At 42.5% G+C, this 23338-nt stretch overlaps 2 protein-coding genes across 9 annotated transcripts in view; one reads left to right on the plus strand and one right to left on the minus strand.

The window, feature by feature from the left end:
- The first annotated feature begins 7 nt into the window (after positions 1–7).
- Positions 8–23338, plus strand: part of LOC108449549 — a 36118-nt gene continuing 12787 nt past the window's right edge. For 4 of the 8 annotated variants that reach the window (XR_001865739.1, XR_001865738.1, XR_001865737.1 and 1 more), the window contains exons 1-5: positions 8–694; positions 814–908; positions 1384–1562; positions 7563–7714; positions 20885–21093. Coding sequence is in view for 2 of the 8 variants with exons in the window: in XM_017745923.1 (XP_017601412.1) it covers positions 212–694; positions 814–908; positions 1384–1498 (693 nt within the window). In the remaining 6 variants the exon portion in view is untranslated. Of the gene's footprint in view, positions 695–813; positions 909–1383; positions 1563–1721; positions 1910–3145; positions 4077–7562; positions 7715–20884; positions 21094–23338 lie in introns of those variants that run through there. The other 4 variants (XR_001865741.1, XR_001865742.1, XM_017745923.1 and 1 more) reach the window with 4 other exon arrangements.
- The window catches only part of LAMB4 (laminin subunit beta 4), a 48880-nt gene continuing 29703 nt past the window's right edge, over positions 4162–23338 (minus strand). The window contains exons 21-34 of the mRNA XM_017745926.1: positions 21886–22043; positions 20135–20359; positions 18808–19028; positions 17538–17634; positions 16846–17221; positions 16352–16512; positions 12995–13200; positions 11915–12118; positions 10201–10345; positions 8188–8392; positions 7447–7585; positions 7012–7188; positions 5854–6007; positions 4162–4515 (exon numbers count right to left, since the gene is read on the minus strand). Coding sequence (XP_017601415.1) covers positions 4376–4515; positions 5854–6007; positions 7012–7188; positions 7447–7585; positions 8188–8392; positions 10201–10345; positions 11915–12118; positions 12995–13200; positions 16352–16512; positions 16846–17221; positions 17538–17634; positions 18808–19028; positions 20135–20359; positions 21886–22043 — 2608 coding nt within the window. The 3' untranslated portion in view covers positions 4162–4375. The remainder of the gene's footprint in view (positions 4516–5853; positions 6008–7011; positions 7189–7446; positions 7586–8187; positions 8393–10200; positions 10346–11914; positions 12119–12994; positions 13201–16351; positions 16513–16845; positions 17222–17537; positions 17635–18807; positions 19029–20134; positions 20360–21885; positions 22044–23338) is intronic.

The following is a 23338-nucleotide window of genomic DNA, read 5'->3' on the forward strand; positions in this document are numbered from 1 at the left end:
AGAGGGGAAACTACAGCCCCCCGCCCCGCAGATTGTGCTGTTCCGCTGCAGCGTCGGGAGCGGGGTCGGGGCAGGATGCGACAATCGGAAGGGGGTGGTGGAGAGGGGGGAGGAATTACCAATCGGGTGCCCCCCCCCCTGCCCCTGTCGGTGGAGAAACAGTGAAGGAATGGGGTTATTGACCTAATCCTGTCTTCTGCTGGTAGTGTGGATGGAACCGGGCCCCTGGGATGGATTGGGATGGATGGATGGATGGATGGACGGACGGACGGACAGACAATGGAGCAGTAAGGCCCAAAACCCAGCAAAGAACCAGGGGGTTGGCAACTGTCACATGCGATGCTCAGTGGCCCCACTTTGCCCGGTGCTGTGGTGCCAGCACACGTGGCTCAGGAGTGCCATTCCTGGGGGTGGTGGCCGTGCTGCCATACATGGCCAGGTCTGGCCCTGGCATAGGCAGAGAGGCCCGACAAGCCCAGACCAGCCACTGCCAGGCGGTGTCGCAGTCGCTGGAAGCACACGGCGCTGTTGCCTTCCCAGGGGCACTGGGGCAGCTGCAAGGAATGAATGGTTGTGCTGGAGCTGCGTCTGCACCCCAGCCTTCCACATCAGTTCCCTGGCCTCTGCTGGAGAACGTGGGGGTTTCGTTGGCCGGTGGCAGAGTCCCCTCAGCAGCCAGGGAAAAGGATTACTGGTAAATAAACACCAAGGAGCATGTATGAAGGATGGATGTGGCTGGGACAAATGCCTGGGTTTATATACCCAGGTTTTGCTTGCGCACGTGTAACGTGAACTTGTGTAAATCTTTACCAGGTACCAGTGTCCCTCAAGAACACTTTGCCCTCACTATTTGCAGTGCCAGAGCGAAAACACACCATGGTCTGTCTGGCCCAGCAAACCCTGCCGAGGTAGGTAAATATGTTCATTCTCATTTTACAGATGGATAAGCAGAAACAGAGAGATACCAAGTGACTTGCCCTAAAGGTTAAACACCAGGTTTGAAACATAACCCAAGACTCCGGATTAAAGAACTTGTGGAGCTGTTTCATTAAAGATATCCATGAAATGAAGTCATTCTTAACTGTCAGGGCAGGAATTGTAATGTTCCAAACTTCTTCTGCAGTGTGGTCTTCTGAATTCACAAAACAAATTCCGTTTCATAACACTGTCATATTTTTTAAGCTTCAGTACAACAAACATTTTTGTCCCCTGCTAACAGAAAATGTTTTGCTTTGCTGTTGTTAGAACCATCTCTGATCCATGGCAGATGGGCAGCAGCATTACCCCATGTGTGACTGTTTCATTGCCACTGGACTTTTTTCTGTCCCATATTTTTTCAACTTTTATTGAAGTTTTCTCCTTTTTTTTTTTCCTGTTTCATAGCCTTGTAGAAGTCCTATCCTCCCCTATAGGCTCCTTTGTGCCTTGCCACAGACAGCATGAAAACGCGCTTTGTTCCAGCCTGGGGGTGACCCTGCCATGCGACATCAGGGATTGAGCTGGAGCTTCAGCCACGGACCAGGGTGGCCACCATCACCCATAACTGTGGTCTTCTTTCAGAGGTAACTGAAACCACCACATTTAGTGTGTGAGTGATTAGGAACAGCAAGCCTGTGTCCCTCCCTCTCTGCAGTACTTGTGACAAATAGTGAGTGGGAGTATTTTAATTTGATTCTTCAAATGATAAAAATTCAGTTTTGTGTCTTGCTCTATCCTTGCAGTTGGTGAACCACCCTTACAGCCCTGGAGTGTCTGTGTTTGTGCAGGGTTGGAAGTCTTCTCAAAGAACAACATTTCAGAAATTGATCCCAGTGGGACCCACTTGATCACCCGTTTTCTTAAACACTGCAGTGGTTGGATGCCTAGTAGACAGAGCTGATATGATTTTGATTAAATGTATCTTTGATTATATGTCCATTTGGTTAAGTGTTGTTTGCGTTTTGATTAATGCCATTGAAGTCAAAATGCTCTACAGCAAGATACTTATTTCAAGTTTTTTTCAAGAAACAGTTTTCTGAAGCCATTTCTCCCCACAAGGAAGAGGTCCAGGGGGAGCTACAAATAGGTACCTTTTATCTAGAGACAGCATTTTCCCCACAAACTGACTTTGAAAAACACTTTGGAAGTTTTTGCATCACTTCCAATAGGAAATGCTGCACAGCTGTAAACCTCAGAAGCAGTCACAGACTGGATTTGGAGTTCTGTAGTCGCTGATCCCATCAGATCTGCTTTCTTTGTGTGTCTGAGCATGCTTGGAGGCAGGCAGGGGAGGTTAGACTCTGTGCTGACTTTCTTCTTCCTGCTTCTCTCTTCCTTCCAGCGATTTCTGTTTCCCCCGGTGGATAAATCTCCCCTCCAGGCCTGTTTAACTGCCTTGTGTTTACAGATTTCTCATCCATGCAACTTACGGAAAGCCATACCACAATTCTCATAGTCAACAGTGGATTTTAGGAGGAAGTTCTCTTTCAACTTTTTGCTTGTGAATTCAGATTTTTAAAGCCATGTATGAAATAATTTTGGTTTATACGCAATTGGGAATTTCTGTTCAAGGGCTTCAGTTTGCCTCTTCCAGGAGCAGTGCAGCAGAGATGCACTGAAACCTGCAGAAAATCCTTCCTTACTTGGAGACCTGTGTATGAACAGCTTGGTGTGTGCTCCGAGTAAAACAGAAACACTCGATTTCATTAGGGCAAAGTCAGTCTAAATACAATTACCTGATTACGGCCTAATAACTTAGAACGAAGCCTCACACCTCACAGATTATTTTTTTTAAGTGCTAAAGTAAAGAAACTGCTGATCCACAAATTGTGTGCCTTCCTGCTTTCAGGTGGCTTTGTTAGATTATATCAAAATTATAATTTGATTCCATTATTTTCGCAATAGAATGTGTCATGGTGCAATGTATGTTGCACATTGCCCTGGAGCATGGCTGGTTTGAGTTAGAGGAGTATCTCTGAAATCTCAGCCAGCAATTCCCACCCAAGCCCCCAGCGCATACCAATGCTACTTTAGCTCTTGTAAACACAGGGTGATAACTATGCAGTGTTTATCTCCGTTGGATCGATAAGGATTGTTTTACGGGTGCTGCTGGCATGGGTAAATGTTAAGAGCCCTGTGTTCCCGAAGAGCATTCCTCTTTTTACAGATGTGGTCTGGGCTGCATCCGAGCTCTGAAGCAGCGCCGTGCTGAATGAAGTCCCTCGCGCTGGGACAGTCCAGACAATCCGGGAATGACACGACTCATTTTAACTGAGGGAAACCCATCATTAGTCTGCTCTGTGTCCTGCAGGAGTATGTATACCAAGGGCGGGATTTTTAAACTGAAGCATAGCTCACTGCAGTCTTTTTAAAACTCTGGCACTTCTATAACATTTGCTTAGCTGCAGTTTCCTTCTTTATTTTTATTAAAAAAAGGAATTGCAGAATAAAATTTAGGTCAATTCATGCATTCTTTGCGGCTACAAGAAACTGCTGAGTAAACCCTGACTTCTGTGAAGTGCTGCATGTGGGAGAAGAGCTGGAGAAACTGGTTTTCAACATTTCTGGCCCTTAGACTCACTGCTTAAACCTAAGAGCTGGAGTTATTCTCCAGTTGTTGTTTGCATTAATGAAAAATGTGTGAAACCCCTTACAAGCATAAGAAAAACAGGCATCGCAGGAGCGCCATTGCCAGAGAAAAGATTTTTAAGGTGCTTTCGGCATTAAGCATCTGAGCACTGCCATCCAGTGGGCACCGGGGAATCGGCCTTGTCGCCCACCGCCAGTGGCCCCGTGCTGCATGGAGGTGCTGCCCGTCGCATTTTCAGTGAACCCAGCGGAACCCTCACATCGTCAGGGTTCCTGGTGCACCCCCTGCTCCGTCTCAGTGAAGATATGGGGTTGGAGCAGTGACAGTGCCTGGGGATGCTGCTGGTTGCCAGTAGGGTTGGCTCTAGGAGCCCTCTAGGACCCCAATCCGGGTCGGGGCAGCCCCGTGTGGGGTCGCAGCACAACCACGTTATTTAGGGTTTGGCAGAAGACACAGGGTGTTGGGAGTCTGTCTTTGAGGCCATTACCAGCAGCTCTCTGAGGAATCTTCTGCATTTCCAACCCCGCTACCACAAGATGCCCTAGACTGTGCACAGGAGTGTATTGCAGAGCTTCCTCAAAGACTACACCTGATTACTAAATCAGATGGTTTATTAGAAGGTGTTTCCTATTTCTATTTAAACTCAACTGGACAAAAGAAGAAAAAGAGAAAAAAAAAGAAAAAATTGCAATATTCAGTAGGCCACTTCAGATGTACTTCCAGAGGACAGCGTCCTGTGCCAGGATGCTCAGGATGTGGTAATCATGATGACTTCAGCTGCATTTTACCTGATGGTCTGTTCAGATCCTAACTCTTGCATGTTGCATACTTGCTTCCCTGCTCCATGATTTCATTTTTAATGGCTATCACTTGTTCCTCTAGTTGTCTCAGTTGCTCTGCCTTATCTTGTTTGGTTTGATTCAGTTCCTGAAGCTTCTTCTCCAGATCTGGAAGAGCAGAGACATGCAATGATGCTCACATTTGTTGTAAGTAAAATCCAGGGATTAGCAGCATTTCTTTTCCCAGAAGTTTTAGAGGCAGTACTCCCATTTCAAATAGGGAATATTATATATGCAACTGGAGGGAAAAGTCTGGCTTCTGGATAGCAAGAGGAGCATGACAGCCTTGAAGAAATTAATTTCTCAGCATGTGCTTTTGTCCATCAGCTAGGATGGAGCTCTTAAAGGACTTGGTTTAAATGCAGACACTCAGAGGAACAGTGTGTGCACTGATGTGTGTAAAGCCTAGACAATTCGGGCTTAGGTCTTCCTCACTTGTGTAACTGTTTTCTGCTGGTTCCCATAAAGCTACACCAATGTAAACATATTGGTAATGAGTTAAATCCACAGTATTCACTGCCTGTTTCTAATGCCCTTATCATCTGGGCATTTGGAGTGACTGGCATGCTCTTAAAGCCTTTCCTCGAGATATGTCTCAAAATATTTATTTGGATCCTGTCCTGAAGAGTTTTCTCCTGGGACAGAGTTTCAGCTGTTTTGCTGATGTTACATGGTATTTTCCAGTGTTGAACCTGGCAGGATCCTAGGCCTAAGGATTCCTAGTGGGAATGCCCAGACCTTCACTACAAGGAGAATTAAGTTCCCTGTGTGCAGGGACATGAGATGTGCTCTTCCTTTTTGGTGACCCTCTAAGCCTACATGAGGGCCTGCGTGGGCAGTGGTGCCAGTAAGGCCACAGCAGATACAGTTTCCACTGCCCATGACCCCTCTGCCTGACAGTCATGGCCCCACAGATTCAGGGCACGTCAGCTTCAGTCTCCACAAGCTGGTAATTGTACCTGGTTTGTTTTGCCATTGCTCAGAGATAATGTCTGAAGGGGAACAAGTATGGAAAACAGCTGCCCTACAGCTCTATCACACAAGCCCTCGCTCAGGTGATGTAGAGAAAGAGCATAGAAGGATCAAAGGTCCAAATGCCCAAAGCAAGTGCATAAATCAGGGCCTCCAGCTAAATCTGCAGCCGGGTTTTATGCAGATTTTGCACTTGCCCTGTTTTTAAACTGAAGAAAATCACTGCAAGTTCCTGTATGGACAGTTCCTACACTTTGCTTATAGCAATCTGTTTATGTCAGAAAAAGTACCTAAGCCACATCAATTCATCTGCTTTTAAAATGAGTAGCTTCAGGCAGGGTTTTTCACCAGGTAAATTGTTTTAAACCTAATTTCAAGTGAACCTAGTGTGTTGGTGTCTGTGGGCAAGGGCTTCAGCCTTGAATTCATGACTATCACAGTGTTTACCACTCATTGCGGAAGTAAGAACACCACCTGTTATTCTTTTTATCTTCTTTTCAGTCTCTTCAGCCAGTTTTTCTGCTTCTTCTTTCAACTGCTTCACTTTTTCTAGTGTTACTTTTAGAGGTCCTTGGGTTTTTAGCTTTTCTTGAAGAATGGTGTACTTTCTTTTAATGTCAGCAAATTCCTGTAACAAAATGCCATTACTTAGTTTAAGAGCATCTCATAAGTAATCTGGTGTACAGAAGGAGGTTTTAATACTTTTTTTAGTCATCCTCTTTGAACCAAAGTTTAGATTTCTCATTCTCCTAAATATTAAAAAATATATCCCTAATTTGTAGATATCAAAAAATGCTTTTTAAAACGTGATAGAAATCAATTAAAACAAACTGCCAGTGGAGTAATCTAAAGGAGAGAGAAGGGCAAAGGATATAAAGAAAATATTACTTAAGATATTTTAAGTGTATGCTGTTTTTACTTCTGTTGATAGGGCTTCCCTGTGAATTTCATTTTGCCATAAGGCTTAATTAAAATTTAATGAATTATCTGTAGCAACTTTGGGGTTTTCATTTTTCAGTTGTGTTAATATTCACTGGCTAATCCATCCTCTGCTGATCTAGGTTGCTGTTGCGGCTGCAGTTTAGATTTTGCCTATGGTTCTTGTAACTTGGAAGTATACTCATGTTCCACTCTTGTGCTGTGGTTACTCGGTTGTTGCCGAAATGTTAGCAAATTTCTACCTGCATTTTCAAAAAACTGAGCTACTGGAAAGCACCAAGCCAATCAAAAACTCCAAGTAACTCCCACAGCAATTTTCTCTGAAGGAGAACAGCACAGGATGAATGGTCAGGCTGCTTCCATCACTCATGTATTTTAATATCTGGTTTTGTGATTTGTTCTGTTGTGTTTACTGGTGCCCATGGTGACTACAAGTCTTATACACAGTGCAAGAAAAAATGTCATGGAGTAGCCAGAGAAATGCGTATGTTTTCTTTCATTCTAGCAAGCAGAAGTATATGCCAGAAACCTTAATATAAAACACAAATTCTTCTTAACGTGTGGCATTTTACACTGCATGGCATAAGGAAAATGTTAACAGTTTTGATGACAGCAGGGCAATGCTTCTGAAGCAAAAATACTCTTAAATATGGAGGAATTTTTTTTCCCTTAACACGTGACAGGAGAGCTTACATTGTCAATATTCTGGGCTCGCTTGTGAGCTGCTTCTGCCTCTGCTCTTGCCTTTGTAGCTTGATTCTTGTTCATCAGTGTTTTTGCCTGCCATGTGGTGCTTTCATCTTCCATCTCAGTCTGTTTGGCTGACAAGTCATTTAGTTTATTGTTTGTCTTGTTCACTTGGTTCTCAGCCTAAAACAGAGCAATTGAAGGCTGTGATTTCTTGTGCAACGTCCATCCAGCTTGCAGAGGGTGGTAATGAGGGACAATCAATGGATTAAGACACCCTTAAGTAGTATGGATTTGGTGTCATATCTGTGCCACATTCTGGTTTTATTTATTTAAGTTTATGTTAAGAAACTTAAAGTTTCTTTAAGTTAAAAACTTAAGAATGAAGTATCTTTTTCTAATAAATATAGCTAATAAATTAAAATATTTACAGCAAGATACCTGAGAGATTTGTGTTCTGATGCCTTGTATCTCTTCATTTAACTTCATGATGGTGTTTTTGGAGTGTCCTTGGGACTTCACAACATTTTTTAGTTTATTATTAATTTCATCTACAGGTGGAAGAGCTTTAGCTGCTTTGCTAAAATGGAGAAAAAGAAGCATGTGTAGTATCATGGTGTGGTGAGCAAAACAAGAACATGTTTCGAATGCACCTATGCTGACATGCAGGAACGTTTCCTCAAGTCCAACAACCACCATTAAAATTGTGGTAAGTTGGTAAAGCAAAACCTCAGAAAAGAACTTTGTGTGGGAGCACCTGAGCTGCTGTTCTCAAGGTGAGGTTGGATGCTGCTGGCTGCTTGGTGGTACAGTGCTAGTAGGGAAGACTCAGGGGTGATCATGTTTTTTCAGTTATTGGTTCTTTCTCACCCTTCAAACCACCCAGTGAGCCAGATGTAATGCTCCACTAGGTCCAAGGTGGAATTAAGTAGCTGCTTTGGCCTCTTGGACTCAGCAGGCAGAGGAGCCAAGAGCTGTCAGGAGCTGCTTCCTTTCAGCATGTTGGCTCCTGCAGCCTGAGCAGCGATGGCTCCTTCCTGCTGGAGAGGCCCTGTGGAAAGGGCAAGGTGAAATCTCCATCTGAACTTTTTCTCCAGTGTTACTGGATACTGCCAGGGGTATGGAGCTGTTCTACTGCGCACAGTTCCACTCCAGTTGGCACATCAGTATGAGAATACTTACTCAGCTTCTTGTGCCTCCACCAGCAGTGTCTGAGCATCCTCCCTTTTTATGTTTCTCTTATTATTCAATTTGGACTTCTCACAGTGATTCATAATGCTTTTGAGTTTGCTAAGCATGCCTGTGAGCTCTTGTGGAGTCAGGGGAAGGTTTATTTGCAGAACATAATTTGCCACCTTCTCAATGTCTTCTGGAGGTGCGCTCTCATCTGCAACAGAAACGGAGCTGAGAGTATCCTGAAGTAGCTCCTTCCTTCCTTCCAGTAAATGGTCATTATGGCTGCCTACCCTTTGAGATATGTGGGAGAATAAAGCTGACAGGCACAGCAAGGGGGTAAGAGAATTATCTCCAACATTTTGTAATTTAATATTATGCTTCCAGGTACTGCTGTTAGTGTTGTCAGAACTGGCTAAAATGAGGATTTGAACCCACTTTGAACTGAGTTATTAAAATTCTGATGTAGGACAGAGCCTGTGGAGGGTTTTAAATCAGTGTCCAGCACAGCTAGATGTGTCAGAACCCATTTCTCCCTTGGCCCACAGATCAAAGAGGTGCTGGCTAGGCTGGGGTGTGAACGGAGCTTTTCAAGCTGGCCACTGGGTGTAATCCCTTCCCTGGAGTTGCCACAATATTGAGAAAGTGGTTCCTTCACTGGTTAATGAGAAAGGCTAAGCTGCAGAGGGAACCTGGGTCAGACTCAGATAGAATGGGAATTTACAATAGAAAAAAACCATATTTTGACAATTCCCATTACAAATGAGCTTGTCCTAGCTCTTTGCTAAGAGGCAGAGGCATACACAGAGAAGTCAATGCCTTGTGAAGTCACATCATCAGTTCTGTTTTCTGCTCATTTCCTTTTATAGACAAGACCTTGTGTGATAAAACAGTTGAGACATATTAAATGTTTGTGTTAATCTCCAGAGTAAGTCAGCAAGAATTAAATAGAAGACATTTAGTGTGCAAACAGTAGTGCATTCCTGAGAGCTATTTTCTGTAGAAATATGTTCATGCAGAATCACCATTCACATCAATGTTGAGTACAGCAGATTTAATATAAGTGTATGCTTCTCAGCTGTTCTGTTCTTAAACTTCAATTAACAAAACAAAGATTTGAAGAAATGCTTTTATAATTGTTAGTAAATGCTGTATGTCTACTAAGAAACATAAAAGAAGAGTAAAAGATGGAATTTTCTGTGGCTATCAAATAAAAATCTGAGACTCTTAAGGAATTAAATGGACCTAAACCTTCCAATTCAATAAAATAATGTAAATGTTTCTGAACAAAAGAAGTCCTCTGTCCTCTGCCCTCGCTCCCATTTGGATGTAGAGGCAGGAATGTCAAAAGACTGCCAATGTGCAATCCATAGAAATTTATGAGGTCAGCTACATTGAGGAGATTAAAGAAAATCCTGCCACATTTGAACTCTTTGATGTACATCTGGTAAAAAAATTTAGGATCTGTTTTGTACAGCATTTTTCTGCAATCGCGAGAGTGGAAAATTTTTAGCGTATATACGGTTGTTTTGCTATTTTTTTTTATGAGAGCTGTGAAGTTCTACCAGAATCCTTTGATTCCTCGAGTTACAGCTTTATGGAGACGATGGAGCGGGATGTGTCCTAATTCCCACGCTCCCTATGGAGAGCCTCTATTTATGGGCCTGGAAGAAGGGGATGCATTGGACATGCCTGGCCATTATATATTGTATGAAATTATCTTAGTAGTCCTTTACTCGGATAAACCAGGAACAGAGGGAGTTACTTGCATGCTTCAAATGAAACACAGTAAAAAAGATGATAATCAGAATGTAACAGATACATCATAAAATTGGTACAAAGTACTGTCACCTGGGAGAAAGAAGCACTAGAAAAAAGGGATTGAAAAAGTTTGCACAGCTCAGGAGGTAGATGAGAAATTTCATGCATACACAGCAAGATCATCTTCTGGCTGTCTATTATGCTGTATTATGTTGGAATGTATGTATAAAAATTGAGGCAAAAAGAACATTGCATATTTACCTAACAAGAAGTCTTTCACTTTTTGGATGAACTCCTTAGTGATCTCTCCATCAACTTCAATTTGATTCTTAGCCATCTCCAGTTGCCCATTAAATTGTGAGCCTTTCAGTTTGCTGTCTTCTGCTATTTTTTTCATGCTGTCAACCTGGAAATATTATTAGAAGCAGCAGTGCCATTTTCTGGAGGTTATCTATCATTGCTTCACAAGTTGAGCTCTGACAAAAATGTCATTTTGATCCAAGCCTCAGCTGGAATCACTTGATGTGGCTTTGAAAAGTAGTAGGAGACCCCTTTGGGGAACTCCAGAAGCTGCTACATCTTGGCCTTCATCTGGCCTCAGAAAAAGCCTAAATCAGGCATTTTTTCTCCCTGCAACCACTGCTACACCACAGCCCATTTGTTTCTAAAAAACAGTACTGACAGTTACTGCAGTACTATAGCTTGTCAGTGATCAGATTCAGACCTAAGCAGATCTTACCAGCTTCAGACCTGATTACAGAAAACATAATTTCATTTGTCATTTCATACTGGGCTTGCTGTTAAAAAACACTTAAAGAGGACACAAGGAAGGTGGAGTTAAGGCTTGTCTTTAAAAGTTACATTTCACCACTAAATTAGTATTCTTGATAATTTAAATGAGAACTTTAGATTAATTATAAAATTCCAACAGTATTTTACTTTGATAGGGTCTTTGCCTTAAAGAATAGCCCAGGTACATCTGTGGTCTGCAGAGGGAAGAGATTTGGTCTTTTCCCAGGCAACAAGAAACATGCCGATGCTTTTATTTCTGAAATGTCTCAAAATAGTTCACCCATATTATCACGGAGCTGCCTGAGGCTGGTGCACACCAAAGGCGATAAAAAAAAAGCTGGCGCCCCCCGGCGCGGCAGATGCCTGGGGCTGCCGTTGCTGCGTGTCCTTGGGCCCCAGGGCGGTGCCCCAGTTGCTAATTTCCACGCCTGCTGGCGGGGATGCAGTGTCTCGTGCATTTTCAAAAGAGGAAATGGATGCCCAGGCATCCTGCAGGGACAGGACAAAGCCACAGCAGAATGGAATTTCTGCTGGAAAATGTGTTTTGCCTGTAACTGTAACAGGCATCACCTCTGACTGTTAATAAGAACAGACTCTTTACTGGCGTTTTGGGATTTGTCTGTTTTGTTTCCTTGGCATATGTTGCACTGGCCACACTTTGCTTGAATTATTTTTCACTGCTACTGTGCAGTACAGTCGACTAATTGATGCCCTCTTAAATATCACTTGGGGCAGAAAAGCTTCATCTTGAAATTATTTTCAAAAGCTATTTATTGGCAAACATAAGAGTAGTATGAAGTTGTATAAATAGAGCTTAACACCATGCACAGCAGTAATCCCATTGCAATAAGCATGTCAGGCTACTGACAAATGGTGCCATTTGAATCTTTCCCAGTAAAAATACAGACAATACTAGCCTGAAACCACCAACTCCCATAGACACAGGGCACCATGACTTTTGAAATCTTGGCAGCTGTGAGGAGGAAGACCTAGATAAAGCCAGTCTCTTGGTGGGGCTGGCACCTGGTACTGAATCATGATAGGTCTATGATGTTGGCACAAAGTCCATCACTATGTCACTGCTCTTCGTCCTAAGAGCAGGTGAGTTTTTGTAGATTTGTGACCTCCCAAATCTCATCCTCCATCCATTTCACTGAACAAAGGCAGGTTTGATATACAGCACCTGATTCTCAGGTTCCTGTAGCTGAGTAGTCAAGTTATTTAGCAACACAGCAGTCTCCTCAGCTTTCCTGAAGGCCTCAGAGGAGAGAGGAAGAGCTCCACTGCAGTCTGGGCCACCACACTGCCTTAGTCCGTGACTGTCCTGGCACAAAGCTCCCCCACAGGCTGCTGTGGCACATGGCTGGTCTCCTGGCACACCACAGATCTGCAATAAGGAAGATGCTTATGTCAGGACTCCTCTGGGGGCCTGAGATACATTCCTGAGGGAATGAAAATGTTTGACATCATATGAACATTGAATATAGGATGGGATTTTCCCTAAGACACAGCATCTGGTCTCTACAAAGAGGGGTATCACTGCCAGTTACAGGTCCCTCTCCCCTGATTTGAAGGATGCAATGGCAGCCCATGGCTCTGAGCATCCTTGCAGAAGCCATCTGTTAGGCTCCATGTGTTACACTAAGACCCTTGCTTCACTCTTCTTTAACAAAAGGGCTGAAACCATTCCCTAACCATATCCAGCCCATGGGTCAATGGCTTCTTGTAATGGATCCAGGTAATCTCTAACAGAAAAAAGTGCCATGTCTAGCCCTCCATGTATTTTGACACAGATGTGGAACGTAAAGGCTTAGGTGGATGATTTCTTCCAGATTTGTCATGAATTGGTGCTATCAAGTATTCATTGCTGCCCTGCAAAAGAACAGAAATCCCCTTCTTTCCCATAGGTGACACAAAGGATATGTGAGCACTCCCCATCAACCCTAGGACAAAGTCACTCTGCTTGGTTTAAGTTACTCATGGAGGAGGTTTGGGTTAATCTTTCTGAAATTACTCTGATGTCCTCTTGAGACTAGAGAGTGCTTAAACAGTTCCTTGTGCTGGGTCTGCCCTGGGAACAATGGCTTCCAGAAGGTTGGAAATAACTGCAGCTGGGAAGTGCAGCTGTTTTTGATGTGACTACATGGCTGTGGCAAGGAAGTGCCATTTTCTAGAATTAAAAATGCATGTAAGCACCATTTAAAAATAAAACCTACTACAACATCAAAAAAAGAGACTTTTCTTTAGTTTTCACAGCGCCTACCTTTTCATTCAAGTTTTGGATGTCAGGGCTTTTGATCATTCTGAGCTGTTGCAGCACATTGCTTGCTTTTAAGACCTGATGGTCCAACGTAGCGAGTGCATGGTTCCTGGTGTACTCTGAGTATCTTACGACAGGGGTTGTCCCCCTGCTCTTCTGTTCTGCCAGCAATGATACTTCCAAGTGTTTCCTAATGTTGCTGACGGCCTCTGTACCAACAGAAATAGGGTTTAGTACCAACTGTATTTGGTTGCATTCAGTTTGTGCATTTACTTGAATTCTGGACAATTGGTGAGTGACAGGTGATTCACTGATGTTTGATTTGGGACAGCAGGGAAAGACAGGAACTGTCATTTCCTCAGCCAAGCTTTTTAATCCTTTTCTTATCCCGTTGCCAAATAGAAATAGTTATCAATGCTCATAAAACCTGCTAAACTAGATGAAAATATGGTGAATCCTATGTCATCCATAGGGTGCCAAGGTGTTTGAGAAGCCAACAGAATAGACAAAAGTGTGAAGAAGATCCCATTATTTGCACTAAGTGCTACTGAGCTGTATTTATCAGTAGCTCATGCATTGCTGCCATTGTCGATTTGATAAAAGCTTCTGACATTTACAATGTTTTGGAGTTTAGGCAGGAAAACAGTTTCTGCCAGTTGTCATGAAATGATCAGTTCCCTGATTGTGAGTCAGGAAAGCATAGCACCCAAGAGTTAAGTGATCTGCTAGACTGAGACCAAAATTTAGATTACAAATGGGTCTGTGTGAGGGCTCTTTTGTCTCTGGAAAATCCAGTTTCAGGACTGATGCATTAAAAAATGCACTTCCACGATAAGCTCGTAGGCCAGGCAAAAAATGCTTTCCAGCAAGAGTCTTGTTTGGTCAGTAAAAGCTTTTCCTTAAGTAGGCTCAAAAGGGTTGGAGAATATTACATTTTTTGCAGATTAATAGCCCCAGAAAAGGATTCAGGCCTTTTGCAACACACATAATTTAAAGCTGCTACTGCTGCTGTTGAGGTTTCCTAGATCTCCAGGGAACCCAAATTTGTCCCCAGGTTCCTAGACAGAAGTATGTGCAGAGCCAGAAGTGATGTGTCAGCAATGAAAAAGCATTAGAAGTCTCTGATTAACATCTCTCTTTGTGCTGGTAACTGACTCAGTTACTAGTTGAAGTCAAAGACAAGACACTCAAGTCCTGTGTGCTTTGATTCAGGCTCTAAAGCCCTTGGCTGTGCTAAACATTGAAGCTGAACAATGTTTAGTTATCATGTGGAACCAGGGCTATTTATTTATCTTGTAATTCTTGGAAACAATATACAGTTTAAAGTTAGCTCCTAATACAAAATACCTGGCAAGAGACTGCTGTAACTCTACATCTAAGCCAGAGACTTTTTTTCTGTGCAACAATCCCATTGCAGGAATATTTCACAGTGGTTCAGCTCTGCATTAAGTGGCCTAAATGCATTTTCCACGTTTGGTTTGTGATGGAGCTGCAGAGACTCCAAGTTCCTTTACATTAAACACAGTGTCTTAGCCCAGGCTTGATTCACAGCCTAGGAAGCTGCTCTCACTGCATTACTGTAGTGCAGCGGCTGCAAAGCCAGGGGGCCAAGGCTGGGGAGCCATAATTTAATGAGATCTCATAGACTGCAAACATTCTTCTAAGGACACTTGTGCCTTGGTTTTTCCAATGGTTTTAATTCATCATTAGATATTGATGTTTCCAGGTCAGCTAGCTGAATGTATGCATGTGAGGAAAACGCTGACTCCCAATCCTCTGCAAAGAGATGTAGGCAGGAGCTCATTCTTCACATGTGTCTGGGGCACAAGTGCCAGATGCACCCCAGATGGTGTATGTGACCATATCCTGCTCCACCCCAGCAAAAAAAAGGAAAAAGCAGACAGAACCAGTTAGAGGATGTGCTTCTGGTCCAAAATGAAGATGAAGAGAGGAGCTAGTCTCTCTCCTGGTATCAGAAAAGCTGGTTATCTTGAGGGAAATGTTATTTTTATGCTATTAGATGCTTGGTAGCAGAACCAATGAATATTTGTGGCCCTGATACGAAATTCAGCTTAAATTCAAGGTCTTCCCGTCCCCACACTCCCATGTGCTTTTTATAGGGCTGTTTATCTGTCTCCAGAGGCCAAAAGATGAAGTGGGTTTGGAATGTGACCAGAGAGCACCATGGATGCTTCAGCTGTGCGTCCACTGACCTCCCTGGGATTTATTCTTTGTCTTTCTGCCTTTCTCAGTCTACACAAGGCTCAGTTGAATTGGGAAGCAGAGCCTGGGAGAGCTGTGCTGGCTGCTCACACAGGGACCTGAGCTGAGGAGCTGCCCCAGGGGGCTGCCAAGTACAACAGGGCACGGGAGCCCTAAATCTTAGTTAATCCCTCTTTTCCCCTCTTCCATTCCCTCCACATCACATTTTGTTGGCTTTTTTTTTTTTTTTTTTTTTTCTTCAGATTACTCTTGGAGACCAACGGGAAGTGTTTGCTAGCATTTTCAGAAAAAACAGCTGGTTATCTAGGCCGAGTTTTTCTTTCCTGAATGAAACACAGAGGAACTGTAAGTGGGAGTGCATTGCTTGTAGCTTGTGTGTTCTGTGGTGGGCACCCTATCTTCTGGGGGTTCATATCTTGGCAGTCATCTCTTGGGAGAGGATTCTGCTGACCATCTCCTGCCATTGTGGGTGGTCTAGCATCTGTTCAGAGCCCTGCCTGGTACATCCCCATCTTTATCCAGAAACCAGTCTGGGACATCATCATTACAGCTATTAGGAGCTGATGGAGACTATATTTAGCTCAAGCACAGACGGTGTAATTCTTTCAAAAATGCCAAGGAGCTCTGTTCTGCTTTCACATTCTTTGATGATGGAGAGCTACTTCTGTATCACATAAAGTGAAGTATTTTCCCATGGGAACACTAAGAAGCTGCACTGTGACACTATGCTTTAATTAAACAAACCATTCCTGTACAAGATCGTTTAAGTATTCCTATGAGCAAGAGGAGTCAAATGTGGGGGGAAAATCCTTTGCTGTTCTATTGCATGGTCTGTGAGTCTGTACTGAGAAACTGGGTGACTTTTATATTATTATGTAAGCATTTGGATTCATGAGACTTCTGACTGATGTGACCCTGGCATATGCATCTGAAGTTTGGGATGCTAGAAATCACAGCATTTTAAGATAAAAGAGAATTTGGAAAGTCAGTATAAAATGTTGTTAGTGTCAACATTTTTGTGCTACCACAGGAAGCTAAAATCTAGGGATCTTTGAAATGTTGTATGGTTTAATGATGAGAAAGAATCCCAGAATTTCAGGGAAAATGTCCACCCATTTCAATTCAATGCTGGCTTACCTTTGAAGTTCAAGTAATGAAAACTTTGATGCAGATGTATTTTCTGTTGTAGAAGTTCAAACACTAGGTCAGCTTCTTTTCCAATATCTTCTATGTTCTTGTTAAGGTCAGGAAACTCATGGGGCAAACTGTGAAGGGGATCCATCTGTGTAACTTTTTGTCTGAAGGGGAAAATACAAGTATGCAGAAGTCAGACTAGATTGTTCTTAAACTAGAACTGAGTTGCACAGTATTTTAGAGGGCAAGAGATACATTTATAAATAAACAGAAACATTTAATTGTAATGCCTTATTTAGAAGACCTTTAGTATGAACTGGAAAATTCCAGCATTTAATTATGTCTGTATGGGTTAGGCATGTATTAAGGATTATTTTGTTCACAGATCTATTGAAAACAGTGACTTAGTAGTCCAGCATCTGTGTGCTGATTGGTGGAGTCTGGGGGATGACAGTTTCTCAGCCAAGGGATTTTTTCAGGAGCAGCCTAGCCCTTACTGAAGGTAGCCCTGAAAATCCCTGATGCCTGAAAAGGCCTCCAGTGAAAGGACAGGATGTTTCAAAATCTGTTCAGTTTCAGAAATGGCATCTTCAAAGGCTTTGAAGCGCATGTCACAGCTGGGCATTCGTCCTCCTTTATCTTCCAGCTTTGCTGCAAACCTCATTAACCCCTGCACAGTCTGAGCAAGGGCAGCAATTTCAGTGTCCCACTGATCAAAACAAAGATGACACTGACGGCAGGAGGGAAAGTCCTTCTCAAAGCCGCGGCCGCACTGGTCGCAGAGCCGGCCAGTGACGCCAGCACGGCAGTTACACGCGCCGGTGGCTTTGTCGCACGTGGGATGGCGGGTCCCATCCAGGTTACATTCACATGCTGCAAGAAAGGAACACAGGTTACATCCAGTTTTTCCCTTTCTGTGGGATTAATGCTTGCAAAAGGTGCATTTCAAGGTAATAAAAGCAAACCAGTGTTTGAGTTAGAGCAAGTTGGGCTGCACAGTAATGGCTCTTCTTCATCTCTGACTTCCATCTTAACCATTGAAATAACAATATAGATAATACAGATGTCCATCTCATACACACAAGTATATGAAAGGCTGTTTCTCTACATGTATGCCCTGTGAATATAAAAGGTAAGCATTTATGTTGAGGCAGTTTCTAATCCAATTGTCCCACTTAATAATACTTACAAGCACAATGCATCTGGGGATTGCCAAAGTAGCTTTCCTCACATTCATTACAGCATCTTCCACTGTAACCTGGCTTACATGGACACTGGCCTGTAACCTGTAAAGACAGTTAGGACTGAATAACTTCCAGCAGAGCCATAGGGCTGGATATACATTATTTCAGCTGTACAAGGACTGCAGCAACACTGCTTGCCCACAGTCTTTGAACACCATGGTTTATACAGTATTAGCCCAACTTTCCTGTCTTCCTCCTGAAGGTTCTGAAAACAAAATGCAGTCTGAGAAATGGCTTTACTTTACTAATGTCAGAGATTTTGTATGATCCAATCTACTGATGCCCTTTGAGAACTCATCCTTTGACTGTCATCTGAGAGGATTCTTTTTCTTTGCAAAACAGACTACATTTTTATTTTTGCTGGATCAAAGTACTCATCTGAACATTTCAACTTTAAACTACACGATATATCAATTGTAACTGAAAACCTCGAAGGTATATCATGCACATTGCCCTAGAAAAATTATTTTGTAATTCAGCTGTTAAATTAAACTGCAGGGAATGACAACTTTGATAACTGCTAGTAGTTCTTTGAGGTCAAGAACTAAGTTTGCTATAAAAAATAATAAATCTACTAAACAAACTGGAACAAGCTGAGAGCATATTGAAAGAAAAATGTGCAAACACATCAGCAAAACCTTAGGATAAGCTCCTGGTGCTCTGAAGTCAATAGCAAAATTGCTGTTGACTCCATGGGATCACAATTTCACCTCTCCATTCTGAAACTCTGTTTAATTTTTTCTACATTCCAATCCTAAAATGTGCACAGGAATTAAAGATGAGAAAAGGTACTCTAGTAGTCTGCTAGATGAGGCATGATTAATGTAATGGCCACAGCTGCTACTTTATGAAAATAAACACTTTAAAAATACTCATAAGACTCTGGGGTCCAAGCTTGGATTTCTTTCTTCCCTATATGCATATTTATGAGGCAGTTTTTTCCTATGTGACATCTTTTTACAAAGTATTTCTAAGATCCACTTGACAAAGAAACAACAGGCAAAGAGAAATTGCTTACCAGCAAAGCCACATTATCAGAACAGCACTTTTGATTTAATGACTCACAGTGTGATTGCACCAACTACAAACTTTCAAAGAATTTTTTGTTTTCAGGGAGTATGACAAAAAAACAATCCTCATTAATGAGAGGGTCCCCACTTTGTCATGTCAAAACACCAGCACCCTGATTCCTGGAAAGCAGAGTAATTTTCTTGCCTGGTTGCACTGGTTGCTTTGGGAATTTTTTGGATCACAGTCACAGGTCTGACATCCTTTTCCGCTAGCCAGGTCCCAGTAGCCAGAGGCACACTGGTCACATGTGGCACCCAGCACATTGGGCAGGCAAGGACAAGCTCCTGTGGCTGGGTCACACAGGCAGGCTGCATCCCCCCCTGGGCACATGGCAGGGTGAACACCTGCCAGATTGCACATGCAGCCTGGAAAAAGAAGGACAATTACTACAGCAGACAGTAATACAGACAGCTGATGGACAGTCAGAGCTGGATATAAAGCCCATGCTGTAGGTTTCTTTCTAGTGACTTCGAGCACGTTTACTCCAATACACATTACCTATCTTTCTATAATGACTTATATATGGCTTTGAGAAAACTTACTGTGAATGTTCAACACTTTTAATACAGGCACAAAAAATGAAGGCTCAGTGAATTTTGAATCTTATTAGAATGCAATGTTAAATATGTTGGGTAAGGATAAGTTGATTTACAGTAGGCATTATCCAGTGTGGGAATCCCCAGTAAGCCAAGTAAGTTAAAAAGCCCTCCTTGTGAGGAGCCAGAAGTTCTTGCTTAACCATTTCTAACAGACATCTTCCAAGAATGAACAAGGGATGGGCTTGGACTATATTTTAGAGATTCCCAGAAAAACAGTTTCTTGACTACACTTATGATTATCTTGGCCATAGAAATTAAATCCTCGATCAGGCACATTTCTGAAAATGATTATTGAGAAAAATTGTGAAGAAGCTTGTGCCTTGCTTTTCCTTACCCTCCTGCCGTTCTGTTCAAAGTGCTGAGTTATTGATGAGTCCTCATGGAATTTATTAAACTGCCTTAACACTCTCACTCTAGCCACTTAATGAAAATAACTGGTAAGGCAGGAAGTTCAGCAAGGGATCATCTGGTTAACTGAGCATTGCTTAGTTGGCATCAGCCAATGGTGTGGATAAACAATTATCTTTGATTCCTTTACTTTTGATTCCTTCGTGAATAAGCTGAATGAATATTTATTTTTCTAACAGTGAGTACGGCCTTCATTTCACAAATGAGTATTCTCTAGGAGTGATATTTAGTATGAGATTTAGTGAGACTTGGATTACAAAGAATTTAATAGATGTCATATTATTTGTATCACTGATATATTTATATTTGGTAATTAGAAAAATATATTTGTGATCCTTATATTTTGCTCTATTCACCTGCTTTAGTTTTGCTCTCCCTCCAAGGTCTAGCCTCTCCTTATAGCCTATTTTTGTTAAAAAATTTCTTGGTAGTAAAACACAGTTGCAGTGCTGTTACTTACTTACTTTGACAGTTTTGATTGAGGGCTGAGCCAAAGTAACCTGGTTTGCAGAACTGGCAGTTTGCACCATGGGTGTTGTGTAAACACTTGGTGCATTCCCCGGTGACCCTGTTACAGGACTCTGGGTCTGTCAAATCAATGTTGTTGTTGCAGGGACATGGTGCACAGTCAAGCCCAGGGCTGCTTGGGTTTTTGTAGAATCCACTAGGACACTCATCACACTGATTGCCTGTCAGAGGAAGGTAAAAATAATTGCTGGCTGATGGCAATTCAAGTGAAACATGTAATTTCCAGTAATATTGTTAAAAGGTTCAGATTGCCTGTTCAAATGCACATTTCCAACGGAAAATATCCACCTGTTTGAGACCATTGCCCTTTAATCCTCTGATCAGTTTAAATTATATCTTCCTCACTGAAACCTGATGGAAATGCACCCTCCTCATCCCAAGTTGTTTATACCAAGGAAGTCCTTTCAGCAAGAGCAAATAGATGCCCCCTCACACAACACCTCCAAATATCTTTTTTCATTGAAGTCCATTCAATGGCAGTAGTCAGGGTTGACCATATTTGCAGGATTTTCGTTGGCCCTTCACTCCAACAGCAGCATTGGAGGGTGGGGGGTGCCCAGGAGTTCAGATGAACTCTGAAATGCTCTGTCCTTGTTTGCTGGCATTACAACTATTTCTGCATTTCATCCCAATGCCTGCTCTGATTTGGGTGCTACCTCTGCATCTCAAAAACCTTTTTTGTGCAGGCTGGTGTTCCTGGAACCACATCCACTGGTTCATCCTCAGCCAAGGACTCTGTTCCTTCACTGTGCTCCTCAGGACCCAGAGCCTTTCTCAATCTCTGAGAAAGTGAGAGCACTGCCACAAAGGTGACCAAGTCTTGCTGGAAAGGAGCAGGAGGAATAAAGTCCAAAACTGAGGAGTGCAGCGATTTGTGAGGACAGAAGTCCCCTGGGTGAGTACCAACAAGAATAATTTTGGGCCTATGACAATTACTCAAGCAAAACCACTCTTGACTTATAATGGAACCTTGCCTAAGTAAAGATGACAGCATTGGTTTAATTTTCAGCAGTGCTTCCCATTAAGCTTTGGTCCCATCACAGGAGATCTTTCTAATGCCCAGGGGAAGGGAAATATCTTCAGCTTTCACTTCAGCAATTCAAGCTAAGTCAACAAGATCTTAGGAAATGAGGAATCAGTTTGCTGCAAAAATATCTGCATTTGAGACAGCTGAGAATAGAAATCTCATTTCTAAAGTGACCATTTGAACCATGAAGCAGTCACTTTTACGCATAAATGTCAAAGAGTTTCCTCTACATGGAGAAAGACTTTCTCTGATTAGGAAATCTTATCAGCTCTTTTTGATGCCCTATTCTTTCCCATTTGGGCTTCCAATGCTTCTTTTTCAGAGGTGATGAGCAACTGCAGTTCTCCCCGCACTCCCCACCAGATTAATGGAGTGCCCCTGGAGAGGAGATTTCCAGAGAGTGACATCAGAATAATTAATGTCTTCACTGTATCCACATAGGTGAATCCCTTTTTAAAACACTAACTGCACAATTCCCATTCTTCTTAGTCAGAACTTACCCACATAATTTCACTAAACCTGAGTGCTAACTCTTCTTAGCTGTTTTTTTACCATTACCTCACTTGTTATTTCTGAACATATGACAGATGGAGGATGATCATTTTTTTCTCTTATGTTAATTTTAGTAGTGTCAAAACCAGTCCTTACTTTGCTTCGTACCTGAATATCCCTCGAGACAATTACAGACTAGCTGTGCAGACTGGGAGTCCTGGTAACAGGAACGTGCAAAATACCTATTGCTTGTAGGTGCCCCTGGGCACATGCATGGGCGGCAGGGTTCTCCATCCAGAGGATTTCCATAATAGCCATCCATGCACCTGCCAAAGCAGTCAACACAAAGCAGGACAAATTGTCAAGTGCTCCATGCAGGTGAATCAATTTATATGTATATATTTAAATTAATATTCCAGATCATTGTAATGCTATCTCCATCAGTTGGTATACATATATCAAGCTTCAAAGGTGTTCTAAAATGGAAAATCAGAGCTTCATTCTCAAAATCTGGAGCAAAAAGAAAAAGACACGTTTTCCTTTCAAGGAGTGTTTGGGAAGACTTTCACCTACTCTGGAACAATTTTAATCTAAATGATTATGATATGGTATATCACACATGTTCTGCGTAGGCAGCTAAAACCTGCCATGTAAATATTCTGTATATTTGCCTATCAGCACATATATTCATCTATTTCTATACAGACATACACAGAGTGGTTGGCATGACATTAGAAAATGCTGGCACAGGCAAAAAAAGCAATGATTCATAACGAGCACTCAGAGAATACTGCATATTTTAGATGGAACATAATTGAGCCATGCTCTGTCTGACATGTTCTGCAAACCTGGGGAAATGGCTCTTTCAAGGTGCTGGTGGCTGTGCTGTTACCTGGACTGGTGGGAGACTTTCAAGGCTCCCTGGGGGCTCAGCCACCCTTCCTACCACTGCTGTTTCCGCATCCCAACCCCCTGTGGTTCTGCAGCTGTGGCAACAGCAACACAGTGGCTTCTGAAGCATCCTGTCTTTGATCTGCTTTACTATGGCAAATGGGAACACAGTTCTCCATATGTATACAGGCAAGGCTAAAAGACTTGGCTATCTAATTATCCTCCCCCTGGGGTCTGGAGATCCTGTAGAGCCACAGGGCAACAAGTGTTTCCGTCTCCCATTTTTAATCTGTTTGCCGTCTACAAGTACAACAGCCAAAGACTGTACTGTCTAAAAGCACTGCAGGAAAAGCTCAACAGGTTTCATGGGGAAATCCTCTTAAAAGTGAATGACAGGTACAGTACAGCCAAACTAAACTAAACAAACTTAATTTTGATGTCCATGTTGAACTGTGATACTGCTTCCAGTGTACAGAATAAAAAATAGGAGCAGTGTTCTGAACGGAGCTGGAACATGTGGGTAAAGTCATTTGCTGCTGATATGGAACTAATACGACCAGCAAACAGGGCATGTTTACTTATGTTCCTTAGAGGTAATTGCAGGTATTAAAATGAGTATTCAGCACGAGGTTAGCCGCTTGATTAACCTCGTGTTGAATTTTAAATTTGAAAGCTGGCAATTTGAAAGCTGGCGGGAGTCAGTTTATCCCACATGCAGCGCTTTGTGTGT

This window comes from Corvus brachyrhynchos, unplaced genomic scaffold, assembly GCF_000691975.1.
Source record: "Corvus brachyrhynchos isolate BGI_N302 unplaced genomic scaffold, ASM69197v1 scaffold239, whole genome shotgun sequence".
In the NCBI taxonomy this organism is placed as follows: Eukaryota; Metazoa; Chordata; class Aves; order Passeriformes; family Corvidae; genus Corvus; species Corvus brachyrhynchos.